The 21840-nt window shown below is 36.3% G+C and overlaps 1 protein-coding gene across 4 annotated transcripts in view; it reads left to right on the plus strand.

The window, feature by feature from the left end:
* The window catches only part of ARHGAP10 (Rho GTPase activating protein 10), a 127701-nt gene that overhangs the window by 65705 nt on the left and 40156 nt on the right, over positions 1–21840 (plus strand). For all 4 annotated transcript variants that reach the window (XM_032444511.1, XM_015861096.2, XM_015861094.1 and 1 more), the window contains 4 exons: positions 4253–4340; positions 5762–5820; positions 7732–7837; positions 8463–8622. In XM_032444511.1, coding sequence (XP_032300402.1) covers positions 4253–4340; positions 5762–5820; positions 7732–7837; positions 8463–8622 — 413 coding nt within the window. The remainder of the gene's footprint in view (positions 1–4252; positions 4341–5761; positions 5821–7731; positions 7838–8462; positions 8623–21840) is intronic.

Consider the following 21840-nt stretch of genomic DNA (forward strand, 5'->3'; position numbering starts at 1 on the left):
TTTTTAGTTATTTTTTTAAATTAGAAACATTTTTTTCTCATTCCCAAGTTTCCTATAGTTATTTGAAGTGGGAAGAATACAGTGGTATCAAGACAAGACAAAATACCGAACAGAAAAAAAGTTAGAGTGCAAGCAGGTGCTCTCTTTCTGATGATTTGTTGAAAGTGATCCTATCTGTGCTCTTTATCTGTCTGTCCTTAGAGAAGAATAAAGAGGGTTTCTTTTTGATATACAGTAGTACAGAGAATTTAAAATGAGTGATTAATCTTTAATCCTTTGTCTCCAGGTATACTCTTAGACACCCTTTTATATGAAACCTCTGTTCAGAATCATAAAAACCTCATATTAACTTTCTGTATTTTAAAATATTTGATAATATTTCAAAGTATTTTAAGATACCTGTCACTGACCATGAGTTTCACAGTCTGAAAGACCTGAAGTGCAAAAAAGTCTTCATAATGGTAACCAAGGGCATTAATAGCATGTAAGTTCTGTCTCTTTCTCTGAGTATTTTCTATAAAATTTGGTAAAGTACACTGAAATTCAAGTGAGTATAAGGTCAACCAGTATGTTTAGGAATCTGCTCTTCTAATTCTGTGAATGCACAGATTTTCCATGTATAATTTAGTGAAACAAAGTCCTGTGTAAAATGAGGCTCAATGAGGTTTGCCAATTAAAAATACAGTTCTGCTTTAAAACAAAAATACCCCAAACAATAAAAAGTCCCCATAAAGACTTGATTTTGCCATTAACTTAGTCCTTGGAGTTGTATGTGACCAGCATTGTGCTATGTTATTCTACAAAGGCTGCTCTGGAAGTAGTGCCTCCTGTTTCATTATGATGACTCACAGTGGTAGAGGCAGCTGTTGGTGGTACAGAAGTAGAGACTGAACCTTCTTGCCAGTATTCTGTTGCATTTTGTTGTTCTGTGATAGAGGAGCAGAGAGGCAGGCTGACAAAATGATGTCTGACATGGAAGTGTGTATGAAGCTGTCTTAGTTTCAGCTGGGATGGAATTGTTTTTTGTGTGTGTCAGTGGCACCAACTGACATTCATCAACACCTACTGAAAGTTTATAGAGACCAAACAGTGGATGTGAGCACAGTGACGCAGTGGGTAGTATGTTTGAGCAGTGGCGACGGTGGCGTGAAAGACAAGCCATGTTCTGTATGGCCATGCACAGCTATCACACCATGAAATGAAGAGCATCTCAGTCGGCTCATTAGCAGATTAAGAATATGGAACTGTGTACAGAGCTGAATATTGGCTTCAGTGCATTGGAAACAATTATGGTAAAGTTGGAATATCGTAAAGTTTGCTCTGGATGGGTCTCATGCATGCTCACACAAGAACAGAAAGAACACCACCTGCAAGTTTGTCAGGACCTATTGAAACAGTATGAGGCTGAAGGTGGCAGTTTCCTGGGTTGCATCATCACCAGTTACAAGACACAGTGTCACTACTACAGTCCATGGAGTGCTGACATAAGAATTCCCCATTGAAGAATCAATTCAAGGTGCAGCCCTCCGCAAGTAAAGTGATGTGCCCTGACTTTTTGGGTAGGAAAGGAGTGATCATTCTACGTTGCAATGCTAACTAAACTGAAGGCTCAAACTTCTACACCCTGTAGCAGTTTGAAGTCTGTGGAGCACATCGCCAACCTTGGCTGGAACAGTCCTACCACACCCAATGTATAGTCCAGATTTGGCACGTGCTGTCTTCCATCTGTTTGGGCTTATGAATGGTGGATTGCACAGCCAAGATTTTTGTAGCAACACTACTGTCACAGCAGCTGTGAAACAGTGGGTTATCTCCACTGGTGAAGATTTTTATAAGCACAACATGCAGGCTTTTGTTCATTGCTAGTGAAAATACTTAGCTCGTGGTGGTATTTAGTACTGGGGTATTTGCTCAACTAGTGCTATTGTGCTCTTTGTTTCTGTTATAGTTTCCATGGAAACAAACAGGAGGCATTACTTTCAGAGCAGCGTGCATTATTTGCCACAGTAATCTTGTCTAAATTTGAATGACAAAGGCATTTGATAAATAAAGCGCTCAGTACATTTCCAGGTAAAAGAAGCTTTAATCTGATGCCGCCTTAGAAACAGGGATACAGAGTTACTACTAAGTTACAGAGCCATTAGGAAGCTCGGTTTCTGAAAAACACTGGGGGACAAATCCTGTTTCATCTGTGATCTGTGTAATAGATGTGGTTATGTTAATTTCACATAAAATATCTACATGTGTTTTGTACAGACTGCTAGGTAGATCAGTTTTCATACTGACTATTGCTCATAGTGAAGTGACTCAGAAACTGAAGCTTCTTCTGATAAGTTCAGTTTTGATTTCTGATACTGCCTTGTGTGGAAAATGCTGGACATTGCACGTCGTAGAGGAAAACCTTATAATTTCTCTGCTTTTTCAAAACAATTACAGTGAATTCTTCATTATTTTATATACAGTATGTATATATACCTACAGTGGGCATACCCCAAATGAAAGTAGGGTCCACTTCTTATTTTAGTGAACTATTTTTATAAACTCAAGCTCCCTTATTGTCAGGAAGATTTGCATGAAATTTAGAGTTGGTCTGTCAAAACCAGTTCCATAAATATGCTTAGTTATTTTTATAGGTGTACAGTTCCCTTGTTGTGCACAGTGGCTGCTATGCAAACAAATAGCATGAAAGCTAATGGAATAAGATCTGAAATTGTGGTTGAAGTTCCAGATTGTACAGTGGTCTTGGATGTACATGGGGAAAAAGGGAACAGGAATAGTCAGATTATATATTGTTGTGCATGTATACATTTACATAGGTGTATATCTATATGGGGGTGTGGGTAGGGAGTTATGTAGAGTAACTTGTCAAACTAAAAGAATCAGAATGAAGCCTTTAATGAATTTTGATGAGTTTCTGCAGTCAAACTAAGGTTTGTTTGGAGTTGGTAGCATAGCCAAATTAGATTTTATTGCCCAAGAGATAATGAAGTATTTCAGCAATAGCTTACATTTTTATTTTTTTTTAGTATGTTTGTTTTGGAAGTGAAGCACTTGGGTTTTTGTTTTTTCTTCAACCTCAGTTTCATTATCACCAAGTTTTATGTAATTGGAAATTTCCTTTGACTGGAAAGGAGAGCTGATGATTATGAAGCAGTTATTTAAAAACACTGGGTAAGATATTACATAGTGGTTTAATGTCAAAATCCCTATAGAATTTTTTTTTTTAGTTCCTGATGTTATTGCAGTTATTTAAGGAGTTTGGTAGAAAGGTTTTCTTCTCCAAAAAGAGAATTAGAAATCAGAAGCTAGCATGTGAAAATGAGAAAAAATAAATGTTTTTCTAACACAGTTGTGAGGATTTTGGGTGGTGGCTGACTGACTAGTAACAGTCTTGTTTGGAAATGTAATCTGACTTGCATTTTATATAGGATTTAAATAATTGATATAATGAGGGAGAATATTCAGTTACAGAAATAATTGGTTGGCGCAGCTTTTAGAATGGAATTATTTAGTCCAGTAAAAGGAAATCCCCTTTAATCAAGGCTCCTAATGTGATTTTTTAAAAAATGTGTCTGTCGTTTGTCAGGCAGGAAAAGTAAAAACGAATTTTGAGTTGTATGAATGGTTTAACACATAATCTGTGTCATTCACTCTCATTGTAGTTTACTGCAGCAACCAACAGGAATATGCAATAATAATAATGCTTGAGCACTTGAAGTTACAAAATATATTGCACTAATTTGGCTACATACCAGTGTATGTAGCTGGTGTATGACTGTCAAATAACTATTACTTCCTGTTTTTAAACTTACCTTTTGTTGTTGTTGTTCTTTATAATGATAAAACATTGCAAAACACATAATAATGCCTCAAAAAATCTTCAGCTGATCGATTCCATTCTGGACTTCCCAGCAAAAGAAAGGAAAGGGAGAAGCCACTTGAGAGCTGTAAAGATGACTAGGGGTCTAGAGCATTTCCTGTATGAGAAAAAAGCTGGGAGACCTGGGAATTTTGACCCAAGAGAAAAGAAGACTGAGAGGAGATTGTATCAGTGCTTATAAATGTCTAAAGGGAGGGAGGGAAGTGGATGGGACCCCTCACTACTTTCATCATGTTTTATTAATTATAGAATAAAATGAAAAATACTACTTGAGCAAATACACAATCAAGTTTAATGTGTTCCTGTTCTTTTAAGACATTGATTTAGCATCAGTTTTTTCACATTTCTCTTCAATTTCTGAATATTTTCTAGATGCAAAAACCTGCAATGAAGTTGACCTGGAAAACTCTGTAGACTGGGAAGTGAAGACAATTACTAGTGCTTTGAAACAATATCTGCGGTGAGCTTCTCTCTCATTTTTTTTTTCATACCATCAAGTTTTTATTTTCTTATGCCGTGTGTTAAGAAAAGCAGGTAACGTAGCATATGTTCTTTTTCTTTTATGAACAGTGGTGCATTTTCTGCAAATACTGTGTTTGCTGATTGTCTTGGGGCGAGCAGAATAATTAGCAAAACTAATATTTGTGATAATGTGAAAAGTTGTTATGTTATATGTATAGGAACATCAGTGGTGGTTCAGAGATCTGAATTGTCAGTAAACTTTCTGAAAGCTGAGATTATTGCAAGTTTTCTGCCTTTTGGTGTTTGAATATAGTAGAATGAAAATGGGAACATTTATGAAATTTTGAGTTTTTCTCTCTTTTTTTTCTCAACCTTGCTCCTGGTTTTCTAGATGAAATGTTAACAGTATTCTGAATATTAGAAGTAAGAATTTTAGTTGTTCTCTGTTCAAGTGGCTTGGCTGATTCCCGATCAAGATATTTTACTAAATTGCCCAAGAACTTTACTATATTTCTTGTATGTGTTGTAAATTTAGTATTATTAGTTTTCTGGTTTTAATATAGAAACCACTATCAAGGAATGCCGAAGAAATATTTTGAAGATAAGGGTTTTAGGAAATGTAAGAATCAGAAAATGTGTGCATTTGATGAAGTATTTCCTGCCTATGGTATTTCCTGCCTAAGTGTTTATTCCAATATTTCATAAGCGTCATTGAAGTGAGCTTAATGAATCAAGGTTTTAACTCTCATGTTTGAAATCTGAATTGCATTATTCAGTGCATTTTATATTGATGACTAAAGTTCTCAGTTTTAGTTTTCCATTTGCAAAGGCTTTGGTATTATTTGCAGATGGCTGCTGGTCAGCAAATTTAATGGTTTTAGTTTACTTACAACAGAGCACTATTTTATGGTTATGATGTATTTTTAAAACCCCAACAAAAGTTGAATCATTGAATCTTAGAATCACAGTGTTGGAAAGGACCTACAAGATCACCTAGTCCGGCTGTCCTCCCATCACCATTACTACCACAAGCTACTAAACCATATCTTGTAGCTCCTCATCCAGATGCCTTTTGAGCACTGCCAGGGACAGCGACTCCTCCACCATATTACATAATATGTAATTCAGTGAAACTGATACATTCAGCATTGTATGTTAGAGAGGTGCTTACAATACATGGGAGGCTTCGCTTCAGCTCATGGGATACGAATGCGTATGTTTAGTCTTATGTTCTTCATCCTCTCCTGACTTTTGTGTTTTCTGTGCACACTAGGAATCACTGAAAACATGGGCCATCATAACAGTGTTTCTTCCAGTGCAATGACTGTACTACTGAATATTTAAAAAGGTTTACTGCTTAGAATAAATACAGGTAGAATGGAATGTAAATACATTTACTATGTTATTCTTGTTTTACAGAAGCCTTCCAGAGCCACTGATGACTTATGAGTTGCACGGAGAATTCATCATTCCTGCCAGTAAATATTTGACAGGAGTTCAAATAGAAATCTTTTTTCATAGCAATGTCGTAGCCTTAGGAGGATGTGCAAATGCAGTTTCAGAAAGAAGTTCTTCAACCTAGTAAAAATACAGAAATCAGAAATCATAGAATTTTTAACAAAATAGAAACTTTAATGTGTGTTCAGATGTACTGTGTGTCACGTACAGTGTGTGGTAGCAGACAAATTTGTGACAGGCATAGCATAGCATGTTTTTCACTTTTATTTGTAAGTTTTTCAGTTATGCAGTCCAACTAATTACCTTAATTATATAATAATGAACATATACTTGGACTGAGATTTTTTTTCTTTTTTTTTTTTTTCTTCCATTTTACAATGCTTGGTAAAAGAAAAGACACTAACTCAGGCTCATTTAAATCTTTAATGCACAGCTGCCTGACCCTTGCTTTCAGTGCCTTGTTAGGTCTGTATCCAGGCTGCCTTGAATGTTCCTCATGTATTAGTGGAAGAAAGGAATGAACAGGACAGATTACACTATTGGCAATTCAAACACAAACTTGGAAAAGACAGAACAGCACTTGTAGTTCATCTGTATTATATCTAATATACATGGAATTTTTTGGAAGAGGACTGACAGAAACAGTATAAGTAATTTTTGGCAAAGTATCAAACAGATATATAGATGATTTTCTTTCCAGCCCGTAGCGCTTCTGGCAAACCATAAAAAGCAAAATTAAAATAAACTTTGAGACAATTGTTTTATCTTCTTCGGTTTGCTTTAATGACTTTTTAAGACTGCAGACTGTGTTTGTTTGTAGTCTTTAATTCATAATGAGAATTAGCCCATGCAATTAATTGCCAAACCATATTTCAGAAGCCAAGTGCTTAAACAAAATTCAAGATTGTATTACCTAAATGGTAAGTCTGCCCACTAGGATTGGAAAGGATTAAGTAAGTAATTTCTTGATCTATGAAGCTTTGCCAGCAGTTTCTCATCGTGTTTTCCCTTCTCTATTTTTATCTAGTCACCTTCAAAGAAGAAATCATTCAAAGTTACGTGTTCTAAACAGTATAGATACTAAACAATAAATACTAAACAATTTTCTTCAGAGGCTGAGTATATGTAGTAGGGAGGTAAATCTAATCAACAGTGCAGATCTGTGTTAAAGTGAGCTTAAAAATAGGTATTCAGTGTATATGAAGTATTATTGTTTTAAAGAAGGCTTAAGTTCTTATGGCTGTCTGAACTTTGATTAGATGACCAAGAGCTAAACATTTTGTGTTTTGGTAACTTTTTATCTTGAAATCTATGCACTGATGTCCACTGCAAAAGAATGGAAAAACGTCACTTTATTTGCAGTGTGCAAGGAATAATGGCAAAAAATCTTCAGCAGTATGCACTGAAGAAATATGTTGGGTGTTTTATATATGAAATACGCTTAGTAATTAATGTTGCCTTAGATTAAAATGGGACCTGATGAGCAATCAAAGCTTCTTGCATTCTCAGTAGGTGCTAAATTTTTCTGTTTATATACCTTTTACTCAGTATATTGTATGCAAGAGAAATACTTCTGCCCTTTTCACAAACCACTGTTTGGGTTTAATTTTATGATTTAGTATAACCTTGAGAAGTGGATAGGTGGTTTGTTTCCATTTTTTACAGATTCTTATTTTTATCTGTGTACTAGTGAAATCCATACAAGCAAAAGTCATTTAATTATACAGAACATAAAACGCCAACAAAATAGTACCAACAAAACTGAACTCTTGTGATGAGGGTGATCAGTAATGCTTGAGCATAAAGTAGAATATGTAAGTTGAAGCAAAGTGTATGCAGTATGTTTCTATGCAGGAGTGGAAGTAGCTTTTTTTTTCTGCTTTTGTTTGTTTGTTTGTTCTGAGCAGCTTATTTGTTTCTTTGTCCTGTAGAAAGCGGGAGTCCTGAATCTCGAGTAAATGCTGTTCACTTCTTGGTTCATAAACTCCCAGAAAAAAATAAAGAGATGCTGGACATTTTGGTGAAACATTTAGCTAAGTAAGTGTTATGACCTGCTTTTCTGCCTTGTCAGAACCCTTGTCCTTATCTTTCTTGAACTGCAAAGAGCCTAGTTAGTGTGGCTGGAGCTGAAGCCCGTCTCAGTGCTGTCATACACAACACCAAGAATCAAACATGCAAAAGCAGACAAGACGTTTGACTCATGCTGTGTATACTTTGGAGGGAATGGCAGAAATCTAATCCGTTAATGAAGCCATGTAAGTATTTACTTTAGCGGTCCTGCCAGCAGTTGAGGGTTTGATTGAAGTGAGAAGGTGAACATTATACTTTCTCTTTGCAAATTCTGGCAAAGTGAATAGTGGAGATCTGTTAGCAAATTTAAGTTGGTTTCACACTTGCCCTGGTCCAAGGCTAAGTGCATTTTATATATTTAGGTTCGGAAAGAGGCTGCTTTTGTTTTAGAATTGCCAGTAGAAGAATGGTTTTTCTGTTTTCCAGCGTTCAGTATGACTTTATTTGAAGAAATTTTGCAGAAAACAAACTTCTAAAAGATGAATTAAGGAAATGTAATGTTTTCATTTGTAAAGTGGACTGCAGTTTCCAACAGTAATGGAAATTTTTCATAACCTATTTCCTGTTTTTTCCTTCAATTCTTTTCTGAAAGTGTTTCAAAGCATGCCAAGAGGAATCTAATGACTGTGGCAAATCTGGGGGTGGTATTTGGACCAACCTTAATGAGGCCTCAGGAAGAAACTGTAGCAGCTATCATGGACCTGAAGTTTCAGAATATCGTTGTTGAAATCCTCATAGAAAACCATGAGAAGGTAAGTTTTGATACATCTCGGTATTTCTGAACAGTTTTTAAAATAATCTGTTTGGCTGAATGTTTAGCACGGGGTTGAAAACGGTTACAAATTAAAGAATGTCCTCTGTATACTGTAAGCTTTTGTTGTTTTATACTCAATAAATATACTGGTTCATAGGTGAACTTAGTTTTCTGAAAGCATATTTCCTGGCAGTAGCTGTGCTTCTTAATGCGAATGGATTTCCATTATCATATTTGTTTATGTTTTGTTTGTGAGCAGAAGTGACTGGAAAAGAAGAAGCTGTTAGCTCTTACTTCAAATACCTTGATCAGGGGTTTCACTGGATTAATTGTTCTGTGTCTTAATTTTTCCCAGAGTTCACACAGCAAAATAAGACTTTACTGTACTGTGAGGTTTTGGGGTAAAAAGCATTATGAGGGAGCCAGGTATTAACATTTATTTTGTTTTCAGCTGAATATGTGTTATTTTAAGCCCTGTGTTTGAGGTAATACTGAAAATAGAAATAGCTGTTGCTGTGGCAGCTGCCAGTTACTGAGATGACTTATCTATAGAAGATATGTTACTAGTGCCTTCTTGTTTGGGTGCTTCTTTAGAAGTCCTTCTGTGACTTAGCTGATTTCTGGAACTGGATGTTTAAGACTTGAAGATCTGAGCTGGGAAGATATGCAGTGTCTCCATCATTCCTAGTTTAAAAAAAAAAAAAAGAAAAGAAGAATAAAATGCTTTGGAAAACTTCTAGCACCTTCTTTTCTTTCTATCTTAAGCAGTCTGAGCAATGAAATCATTATTTCTTTTAAAGGTTAACAGTGTTGAAATTGGCTGCCTAAGTCAAGTCTTATCTACTCTAAACAACATCTGCCACAAGTTTTACTTACAGTTGTGCTGCCTCTCTGCATGGTACATGCTAGACAAAACTTCTTTTGGCATTGCTTTATCTACATGGTGTGTTTTGTTGGCTTAGTTGACTTAGGGTGTGATGCTGCCCACACATACACCTTGAGCAGATACAGTTCTTTTCTACTGGGAAATGATTCAGCAGCAGATGTGGCTTAAGTCCTAAGAGATAAATATTCTAAGAGGTGTAAGCTCTTTTTAACCTTATAAATGAAACTAAATGGTGCAGTAAGCTCATGATTTTGTAGTTATTATAATGGCCACACAGATCAAGAAAAAGTGAATAGAGAGTAAGTGGATTAAAGGTATTTTAATGGCATATGGAAGCTGGGTTTAGTTCTGCCTACTAAAATCACTAGACACCACAGATTAGCACCAGTTTATTGATATGCCTTCTCAGTCACGTGCCCTTAGAAACTGGAGGTCAACTTCAACATTTGAAACATTAGTTGTGCTGGCCTTTCTGGCTCTTCTGAAAATGCAGGGAAGCAAAGAACTGAAAATGCATCAGAATGATACTGTATCATTTTCCATAACTCATTGTCTTCATGTCTTCTTTAGAACTGGAAGGCTGTAACTTTTTTGAGGAGATTTGTCTTTTCGCTGTAATTTCTAACAGTGAAGTTGCCAGGAGTGGTCTGCCTGCAGCAGCTTCTCTCCCACACTAGATCTGCTTCAAAGAGGGAAGGAGGCCTGTGTGACCTCTGTGTATTTATACTTTGTGTGTTTACATTTTATAGCAAAGGGAAAAGAGTATTATACTTTAGAACATAATGAGAAAAGTATAGTCAGATTGAATATATTGCCTTTAAAAGTGTATCTCCTTCTCTTAGGATGGACCAAGAAAATACTGTTATCAGCTAACAGGCTTTTTGAATGTCTGTTTATTTTAAATTATTTTGAAATTCTATGCATTTCAGTCTTTCTAAGTATTGTGGTTTTATTTGTTTGCTTTAATATCTCTGGCAAAGTCTGGGAAAAATCACCAGCTATAAGTTAGATACTTTAAAACATTTCATCAACCACTACTCTGATAATTTTCACAGAATTGTTTCTGTTGGACGAGCCCTTTAAAGGTAATCTCTTCCAGCTCCCCTGCAATGAACAGGGATGCCTACAGCTACATCAGGTTGTTCAGTGCCCTACCCATTCCCTGAACTTGAGTGTCTCCAGGTATGAGGCATCCATCACATTTATGGCAACCTGCTCCAGTGCCCTACTACTCTCATTGTAAATATTTTCATCTTTTATCCAGTCTAAATCTTTCGTCCTTGGGTTTGAAATAGTTTCCCCTTGTCCTATCATACAGCAGACTTTGATAAAGTGTCTGTCCCCTTCTTTCTTATAATGCCCTGTTAGATACTGAAGGGCCGTTCTCTGAAGGGCTTTCTGATCTGTGAGGGCATTTTTAGGAGCATCTACTAATATAATCCAATGCTGGAACTATAGAGATGTGATAGGGTCAAGATAGAGATATACTGGCAGAAACTTAAAGCAACACATCAAGCTTCACGTCTATGTAATATGTCTCTGGCAGACTGCAGCAAATGTAGCAAATGAAATGGTTAATAAAATTCCAAACTGTAGGAACAATAGCCATTGTTATTTACCGTTTAAATACAGTAATTTGGTAAGCCAAGTGGTAAAAATGACTGTGATTTCTCAAACATTTAGTATAATTTCGTCTTGCTCTGTGTACGGCTTTACAGAAGGAACTCTACGGTCTTTTTGGGGAGGATAACATGATTGTGTTATTGGCTTTGAAATCCTGTCATTGCACTGTCATCATTCTTTGAGTCCTAATTAGAGAATTTCAGTGCAGTTTATATATGGGAACCTGGATATGGATATGGAGATTTGCCCTGAGATAAGAATATCTCGCATAGTGCATGAGCTGTTTTTTTTTTTTTTTTTTTTAAGCTCTTTTCCTGCTAGCTAGAAACCAACAAGTGCAGTTTTCACTTTGTCTAAAGTCTGCGTACATACATCCAGTCTGTGGCTATTAACTGATCATAGTAGATTGAGGACAGTATGTTTTGCAAAGTCTGAGTGCTGAGATTTGAATGCTGGACACTAGGTTGTGCAGCAGATGTATCACTTGAGGGGGACTAGGAATTGCACAGTCATTAAGATGACAATGAGAACAGAATAGTGTTAAGGAAATAATTGTTTAGCTTTTGTTCTCATCAGTTGTGGATAAATCTCTTGGCAGAGTATTTCTTAGTCTCCAGGCAGAAGATAAGCTTTGGAAAGACATTTCTACTGTGAAAGAAAATGCAAAATATAGTTCCAAGCTGATATTTTATCCAGGATGCTCAGAATCACTAGTAGAAAAGAGGCTGGCACAGAGGAGAATAAGACTTACAGATTGTCTTGCATGCATCTGCCATATAGCTCTAGGGGGAGGCCAGCCAGATATGCCAGACAAAGTAGAAGCATGTTCAGCTTTGGTATTGAATGGACTGTTGTTTTGCAAGGAATTGTGATGTTTTTTTGCTGACTGGCTGTACACACTCTTAATCACCTTTGCTTTGCATGTACTTAACAACAGTGTAATTTCCTATTTGGCTGTCTTGTCCTCTTCTCTTTAGCCATATCTGTCTGGTCTTTTTTGATTTCTGTGACCCATGTCCTTCCCTTAACTAAAAAAACATCAAGAAATTCATTTTTGTGTTTCATCATTATGTTCATTTTACTGTGAAGCTGAACTTTTCCTTGATTTTCACTTTCTGAGTTAATGAACTCATCCTTACTGCAGCTGTGTTTGTACAGTGCCTGGAACAATCTTTGTCTTGCTCCTTAGGTAATCCTGCGATGAATCGTGATCATCAATTTGAACCAAAACATTTTTTGCTTTCTTTTCCTATCTTCTCCTAAATTAATTTCATGGGTATGAATTAGTTTTTCTTGCCAAGGGTTTCACAGACTGGAAATCTTGGTCTTCTCAGGTCTTCTGTTCTTGCTTTCTGACTTGCACTGAGGAAGAAAAGCAGTACGCATCACAATTGCCTGAATAGCGTGCATGTGTTCTTTCTGTTCATTGTAATATTTTGGGATCTCATTGGAATGAATGTCGGTATTCAGAGGAGTTATTTATTTGCCATTGAGAAATGCCTCTGTGGTAATACGATCCACTTTGGTTTCTCAATTCCCTGAGCGTTATTTTAAGGGGGAAAAAAAAGGCTAAGAAATGAAAGAAGATGAGGGAGGAGGTTGGAATAAAAAATCTCAGTGGGACTGGAAAACGTAAACCGGTGTATGGGGGAGGAAAGAATAGTGAGTACAAATACCAAGATTGGAAAAACAGAAAGAAAATGAAAATTACAGTGCAAGTAAATTGGAAAAAAGAAAAGAGGGGAGCTTGACAGAAGTCTGTTAAATGAGACTGAGTCTTCTGAAAGGGAATAGGCATGGCAAATTGTAATGTTTTCTTTAATTCTATCAACTTACAGGTAAGTTTGCTGAAAGATGTTGGTTTTGAAAAACTCTATACTTCCAGTGAAAATATTGTTTTCCATATTCATCTCCACAGAAATGGCAAAAGTTTTACATACAGTGAACAAAATACGTCTTTATTTTGGTGTTATGTTTTGCTTAAAACTGTTGTATGGAACATTTTTTTTTTTTAATGAAACATGTTTTATTTTGTTTTTTAGTTTAAGTAGACCCATTTATAATTTTCTTTTTAAACTAAGGGGAAAAAAAGTGCTACTGAGCTCTTAAGCCAACATCAACTTCATTCAGTAATATTTGGAAAATTCTTAGTCTTAAAACATATTACAGTACATAATACTTTCAGTGTTCATCAGATGGGAAAAATAAAAGCAAGTGAAGTCAGATGTTCATCTGAGAGCAGGGAGCAGCACTTAAGTGTGTCTGTGTGTCTCCCCAGCGCAACCATTGCATGTTTAAAGTGTTTCTATTACAGGTAAATGGTTAAGAGCCTTCAGGGCATAGTGGCACTGCCATCCTCTAAACTGAGACTGTGTTTTGATATTAAAGAATGTCTTTTGAAATGATAGTAACAGAGAGTAACTGGACGTATGTGAAATACTATAGTGGACTTCTTTTAGCTTTTTTTTCCACATTGCATAGCCATTGGCTGCAATGGAAGAACAGGAAGCAGTGTACTGTAATTGTGGTGGTTTGCTGTGGTGTAGCAATTTGAAACCTACCCAAGCTGAATGTTTCCCAAGTCAATAATAAGCATTTGACTTGAGGGGGGAAATAATAATAATAATAAAAAGAATAATAATAATAATAAGTGATCTCCAGTAAAGCAAAATTTGCAAGGATTTGGCCTTACTTTGGGAGGGTGTTTAGCATCTGCTTATATTCAAGCATGTAACTCGTCAGAAGTGTCATTGAAGCTATTCCTGTAGTAAAAGCGTGTGCTTTAATGATTGTCTGGTTATAAAGCAGAAAGAGCAGCAGGCACAGAAAACAAATTGACTTCACATTTTTTGGGTGGAAGTGACAGCAGCTCTTTCATTCCACTATGGGAATATATATATTCCCAATCTCTTCAAATCCTTTCTTTACTCTATGGATACAAGAATCTCTGTATGAGATCCACATATGAAGCACTAATTGACTGAAAATCTTTGTTCTGCTTAAAGACTATTGTTTGCTAAGTTTTAATGCAGTTTGTGCATAGTGAGAAGACTGTATATCAAAACTTCATTTGTGTTTGTGACTGCAGCTTTCATTGGTAAATAAAGCATTAAATTTGCAAGCATTTTTTCCTGTTAAATTAAGTAGATTGATCCAAGTAGCGTGCTGCCTGATTGTTTCTAATGACTGAACAGTGGGTAACAGTGGAATGTATGCTTGTGATTCGGTATTCAGAATTCTAGTAAGCTTTTGCCCTACTGAAGAGATTGGTGTACTTCAATCTATTTAACAGAGTTTTGAATAAACAAGATATGACAGGCAGCTGATGTTTATTTCCAACGTTTGTATCCGTTCCATTTACACTAAGGGTCAGTACTTCATTGTTGTGGGTGCTGGAAATACCAATGGAGAATATTTTCTTTACCTCCAAAGTCATAATGTAAGATATAAAAAAAAAAAAAGAAAAGTTTTTTTTAATAAGAACAAAGACCAGAAAAAACTGTACAGTTTAGGGAAGATATAAATCCGTGTAGTGGCAATGGGTTAATTATATGACAAATATAATGACGGGGTTGTGTGGTATGGTAGGAACTGTGTCATTTCCAGATAGCTTGACATTTCAGTGACATTGTAGTAGAGTGTCAAATGGAAGTTTTTATTGTTGATATGTAATCATCAGTATTACTGTGTATAAAATTTGGAGAAAACTAGATTTTACCATAGATATTTATTTGTATTTGTATTTCTTTATTGCAAGGAAAGAAGAGATCGTGTTTGTGTGTTTGGCCATGGTTGTTGCTTTTGCTAACTCTTAACTTAGATTTCTAAGTGCCACATTTAACTTCTCAAGACATCTCATGCTCTTTGTAAGAGCAAATGTATGGAAATATTCACATTCTACATTATTTTTCATCTAGTAACTAAGTAAGAGTATGTTATATCTTAGAAAGCTAAGTCAGTGGATTAGGTATTTAATCTTTTCCTTTAAAGGCTTTTATTTGTTCATTTGTTTGCTTGTTGTTGTTCTTTCTGGTATTTCCTGTAACTAAATGAGATACACAAAACTAGTGTGTATAACTGTAATAGGCAAGGATGACCTTATTTAAAATACTCTCCTTGATGTAAGTAACAGTAGGTGAATATAGAAGGGAAGGCGCATATGCTGTTTCTGCTGTTGAGATGGACAAATGTGTAGGTATATCAAGCTTGGAGTGTTGTTAACTCTGTCATTTCCTTCAGTCCTTCAATGAATAAAATGACAGCAGTGAATGGGCTGCTATCCAGAGCATTCTTCTCATGAATTGTTAAAAGGTGGAGAGATATGATACAGTGGATGCTGCAGTTGTTGTATCAGTAACACTACTTTTAGAAAGGCTGAATCAACAAATTCATAATTTACAAGCGACCAAAGGACACATGTTTCTAACCTTGGTATGTTTTTTTTTCTTTCATCCTTTCACATCTGTCCTCCAGACTGCAATGTCACATTTTGTAGGCTATATTTAGTTTCTTCACTAAAGCTCCAACTTGAACTACGGGGTTAAAAGCAGTCAGGCCAAATGGGTGGCTGTTGGAGTCTACATGTCTATGCATCAGATTTACCCCAAACTTCGCTCGGTTCTTTTGTCATTCTAATAGTTTGCAATTTGTCTGGAGCAGTAGATCTTACTGTATTAAGAGGTGCAGACAGCAGATACTCCTGTTTTAGTAACTGGTTAAGATTCATGGCACCCACAGATCCCTAAAATAAGTATTTCATTTAGCAAGCGATATCTTTGCAGTGAAGAGAAGGATGCCTTGGGTTGTTGTTTTCTTTGTTGTTGTTGTTTATTTTGGAGCTTTATGGGTTGTCTCTTGTCTCCCAAGCAGGGATGTTTCCTGTTTTTTACTCTATGATTTCTATTCCTGTTCTTTTCAAGCTGCATACTCTGTTGCACTGTAAATGTTGCAATGTAAATGGAGTGCACTAGGCAACTTCAGGAGCAATAATTGATACTTTCTCGGAAGGGGCCCTCTAGAAGTTTAACTTCAGGCATCTCTCAACTTTCGATCTGAGGTTGTTTTTTTTTTTTTCCCCAAATATGATGACAGTGAATACTGTATAAAGGTGTCTTGTGGTTTGTAGTGAAATTCTAGGATCAAAATCCAAAGCTTCAGAAAATCTGCATCCTCTGCAGCCTCATAGAAGACAGTGTACAGTAGATCATACTGTATAGTGTATGTCTGATAAAGCACAAAAGTTAGGATGTTTACTTCAAGGCAGGCATATCTATACTGAAGAGGTTGATGCAGTGATAACCTTGGGAAGTTAAGTTACTTAAAGATTCTAATCAAGTAATTAATTTTTATAATTGAATTTTATATTTTAAAAAATATTTGATGTGATATTGAGAAATAATAAGCTTCATTTTATATATACTGAACAAAGATTCCATGTAAACGTCAATAATTTCTAGTGCATGTATTTTTGACTTGTGTTTGAGAACCATAAGAAACAGATCAAGTTGACTAATACCAAAAATGAAACAGATTAATCTAACACTATTTAGTACGTTTAAATGCAAAAAAGAAACTTTAATTTAAACATGTATATATTCCAATGTCTCAATTTAGGGATTTTATTAAACTGTTAGAATTGATGCAATCAGTTTAGATATAATCCTGTATTTCCAGAAGTCTATTACGAATAAACTTAACTTTTAGTAGCTTGAGTTACCTTCTGCAATCTCTTTAAATTAAAAAACAAAACAAAACACAAAACAAAAAGAACCTGTAGAACTGTGCATTTAACTGAATATGGATTTTATTGTTCAAAATATAAACCTGAATTGAGTTCACATTACACTGAGAAGAAACTAAGTCTAGAAAAGAGCATGGTGGTGATAAGTTTCTTTTGCCCCTATCCTTTAGCTGCTAATTCATAAAATAGTCAGATCAGCATATACCGTATAGGCAATTGTCATGGAAGTGTAAGGAGTACAAAAGCCATATATAAGATGCCACCTTGGCAACAGCAGTATATGTTGCCAAGGTGGCATCTTTATATTGTGCAGTAAATATCACTTAGTGTGTCTGTGTTTGTTTCTTTTATTTACCAATTGCAAATCAAATGCTAAATGGAAATTACCAGATAAAACTGGTACTGGTGTTCTTGTCTGGAAAAATACTTTCCTCTAAAAAGATGATTGTTGAAGAGGAGCTGAATTTCAAAGTATTCAAAATAGACTTTGCTTTTTTTAGTCTCCTTTTGTACTAGAGCAACTTTTGGAATTCTGATTGTTTTCCATATATCCAGAGAAATAGATGCATGTTCTATATAGCAGGTGTTATGGGTGTGAATGGGGGATTTCTCTTGCAAGAAAATTATGACACAACTTTAAGATGTTAATAATTTTTGTAAGTTTGTCCTCATTAGCTCTATTACTAAGCTTCTGTTTTTTTTCTCCCCTCTTTTTCATCTCACTCTGTCTTTGCTGTTTGCCTCCCACAGATTTTTAGAGGAAATTTTAATTACCCCAGTGATACAAAGCAGACAGAAATGACCTGATGTCTGGGTCTTTTCCTAAAGTGATCCCTGGCAAATGTACTGAAATTCATTAATTAGTTCTGCTTGAGACCAGAAAGAACAGATCAGTATTCACTCATAGCAGCAGAATCTAATCTACATTTCTATGTAGAACTATACACATAGTCAGAAAGTTGTGGAATAGGCCTAGTTAGATATTCCTAGCCATGGGTTTTTTGAATTTCTAAAATCAGCTCTAGCGAGAGCTCAGGATCTAGAGGCCAACACTGTTGTTGCAGATTAAGAGGAATCTGGCAGAATTCCTTGGGCTGCTGCCACATGGATCTGCTGGTGGAATACAGTGCGACAGTATGTTGAATTTGGCTCATTACTCCCAAGAAATGCTTCCACAGACTTTGTGGGACACAGGTTTAGGAATTGGAATGGTTGTGTGTAGGGATGGTCTTGGGCTCACTGCTGTAGAGAGGGCTGTTATTAGCGGGACATATCCAAGACGGTTTGTGGTTGGTTTGTTTAGCCCTATGAAGTATTCATTCCGTACGATTGCATAGAGCAAAATAGGTCAAACATGCTGCTGTTTTAAGTAGCTCAACAAGAATCTCATCTTTTTTTTTTTTCTTTTTTTTTGTAACTTTAACACTGTGGGCATGAAGACTGATCTACCACTTAACTCAGTGTGCATCTCTATATTATGCTTTTCATATAAGATCAAACCTAAACAACCATTTGAAATAATGAGCTAATTGGGATAGGAATGACAAACAATCAGATATGTTGTTGGATAAGATTTTTGTTTTGTTCCCATGCACTTTGAGTGCTACGTGGTAGTGTTCTCCCGTATGTAAATCGTTTTACTTAACTTCCAGATTTGCACTCAAGTAGTTGAAGAGAAAGATGCTAATGCTCTTAACAGCTAAATTGCAGATAAATCATATTCTATAAATCTTGTGCCGTTTGACTCCCGTCACAAAAACTGTGTAACACTGTATGTAACTGTAAAGTCCCTTAACCTTTGAGTCTGGTGTAGTACATTTTTATTGCTTGTTGAATGAGGTAATGCAAAGACCTAATTTTATTCTTGTCTTTGTGTAAGCAATGGCAACTTCCAAATAGTAGGTCTGATTCTTTTTTTTTTTTTTTTTTTTTTTTCACTTGAAAGGAGGATTTATCTGAAGTAGCAAACAAGTCTTCCATTAAATAGTGTGTTCCAGGCCTGTTCCTCAAACGGGAGGAATTCTACCCTATTGGCTACCTGCATTTTCCTTATGATGCATCTGATAGCCGTGGTTTGCAATGGAAAAAGATATTCTGAAACTTTGTCATATGTGTACCCATACTGTTGTACAAGTGGATCAAAATGCTGAAATGTTAGTAGGATTTTTGGTATATGTTGATAATACACTGATTGTATGTGATTTTGAATTTTGTCTGCTGTGCATTGTCAGCATACTTTTGGTAACAATCTCTCACAGTGGGCGTTTTTTATTAGCTGTGAAACATTTATACTGAAATAATATTTAAATAATTAATAAGAATAGGAGCAAATTAGAATTAAAACAAGCAAAACCCTAACTTTTCTCCCCACAACTGAACTAAAGCTTGCTTCCGTGTCCCCATTAACAGTGAGATGTTGCAATACTTCTGTCCATTAAATGTCCATTAAGGTACTTTTCTATTTAAGTGAATTTAAAGCAAGAAAGAGAAGCTGAATGCTGTCTGTGCATGTTTTAGGGCAAGGGTGGACCTTCCCCTTGCTTTTCAGATGCTTACCTTTGCAAAACTGTTACACAATCTGCTTTGGATCTGCAGCAGAAAGAAAAGTCCGCTGCTGAAAATGCAGCTCTAGTTATGGATGAGCTGTATTGGATTTTATTTTCCTACTGAAAAGGCACATAGAAAATAACAAAGGAGGTACGAGTTCAAATAATGAGCAACTTGAAAGGGCAATAATGTTTACAGAACTTTAATGCAAAATGTGAGCGTGTTTCCTATTTATTTTATATAAAACCAAACAAACAAAAACCACACTAATGATCTTTCTAGTTGTGTTGGATGGGGTTTTTGTTTGTAGTAGAAACTTAAAGGGCAGCGTACGATACTTGGAGATTTCAGTTTGCTTTGCAGGTAGTCAAGAGGCTACATTACCTATTTTATATTTAAATGCCACTTTCAGGAGTTCCTTTCTTCTCCATGGAGACAGGTAGTGAAGAAGGCAGAGGCAAAGTGCTGGAGCTAACAGCATTGCATCAGAGGAATGCATGAGGAAGAGGATCGTTTTTGTGTATACTTGCCCTGGTCTCACTGAGTGCAAGAGTTCAGGTGGCCTTGTGTTGTCCTGGAGCTCTCTTGAGGTAATCCTTGCTCCCTGGAAAACAGTACCTCACTTACTGAATTTAGCCCAGAGGTGAAACTTCCTTAGCAGTCTGTCATGCCAAGAAGTTGAGAGAGGACTAAGGACTGATTCCCGTTTGGGTGTCTGTATATGGAAGGGAACTCAGCCTGCCCAGTTCTGGATAGCACTGAGTTACAATGAGCATTGCTGTTGGAAACACTGATGCACAGGTCTGCTGCTGGCAAGCCCAAAACATTAACAGTAGAGGTGATATACTGATAGTGCTCTTTCACATCACCCAGGTTTTAGCTCTGGCCATTTCAGGAAGAATCTGGGAAGTGTAAGCCATTCTCAGAAGAGGAAGAACAGTCTTCTGAGAAGCTCCTGGCAGTAAAGGAGAAGACTCAGTGCCATTAAATTTTATGTTAGTAGAGGAGGGGTAAATATTCTGAGGAGCTCCTGATACCTGGCATGAGTACTGTTGCCAAGTTAGTAACTAGCATGTGCCAAATGGTGTACTGCTGTTTGAAGCGGGATTTTGCTGCTGGCTTATTTCTCCTGTTTGTTTTGTAAGGTGTTTTTTTTTTCCCCCTATAAAACAGCAAACCACTAATTATTTTTTTTCACATCACAGAGCTACTTACTGTTAGGAATCTGCTTGGATTCATTTTCTGCTTCCAACTCAATGCCATACTGTCTTACTCATTAAGTAAGGATCAGCTTTACAGTTGTCCTGATTAATTTTGCTTTTTTGACGCTTGCTGTTAATTTTATTTGAAGCAAATATGTGTGAGTTGCTTAAGAAATTAAGTGCAAGCTATGTCACCTAAATGTATATAAGAAAGCTCATCTCTTATGAAGGATTTGTGGGTAATGCTTGTTCTTCTCACCATCATTAGTTTCAGTAGCGATATACAGTTAAGGCAGTACAAATAAACATGGCTGGGTAATGTGACATAGTAAGCAATGTGCTGCAACCTCTTGGCAGCAGGCTGTTTACCAGAGGGTCCAGACTCAACATTTAGTCCATGGAAAAGATGGCATTTAAAGCTTTTTTAGTGCTTCTGAAGTTTTCAGAAGCAAATATTTATTCCTGAAACTGCTCAGTCTAGTCTCATGTTTCCACATAAGGGGGCAGTGTGGTACCACTAGCCAAGTGCCATGTAGGTGCATGCTAGATTTCATTATTGTAAATTGAATCGTGGCTTAAAGATGGCTTTAACACTCTAAATGCAATTAGAGCTTTGTCACTGTCTGAGAGCCATGCTGCTTGTGCTGGGGAGTAGCAGGTTGAGCTGGTATCCTTTCTTTTTTTATAAATATTTTGTTTATAGGTATGTTGTTGCATTATTTTGGTTCTTTCTCATACTCACTGTTCATAGGCATGTGAAGAAGTGGGAGCTAGTTTTCTAAGTACTGGTTTGGGGTTCAAATTTTGCCATTTTGTCTTCCTCTCCAGAAAATTTCCCTGTTGGGAAGGAAGCTAGTATTTCCACTGGAGCTTCATGCTCGCTGCTGCACAGTTACAGTGTTCTGATACTTCTTCCACAGTTTTCAGAATGGTGTTTCTGATGATTCTGTACCTTCATCGTTTCGCCACTATGAGAGTGATCATTAAGTGGTTATAAGGCAGTGCATATGTGTGTTCCTGTGTCATTTCCTTCCTACATGTGTATTATTCAGGATTAACAGACCTCGCATATAGAATTTCTTATAATTTTGACATGATGTCTTCAGTGCCTTACCACAAGATGATTATAGCATTTTTCTTATGTGTCGAATAGCCTGGCCAGCTTTTAACTTCATACTGGATCTGAGATGTGCGGTAATAATACAAAAATGTGTTATT

This window comes from Coturnix japonica, chromosome 4, assembly GCF_001577835.2.
Source record: "Coturnix japonica isolate 7356 chromosome 4, Coturnix japonica 2.1, whole genome shotgun sequence".
Taxonomy (NCBI): domain Eukaryota; kingdom Metazoa; phylum Chordata; class Aves; order Galliformes; family Phasianidae; genus Coturnix; species Coturnix japonica.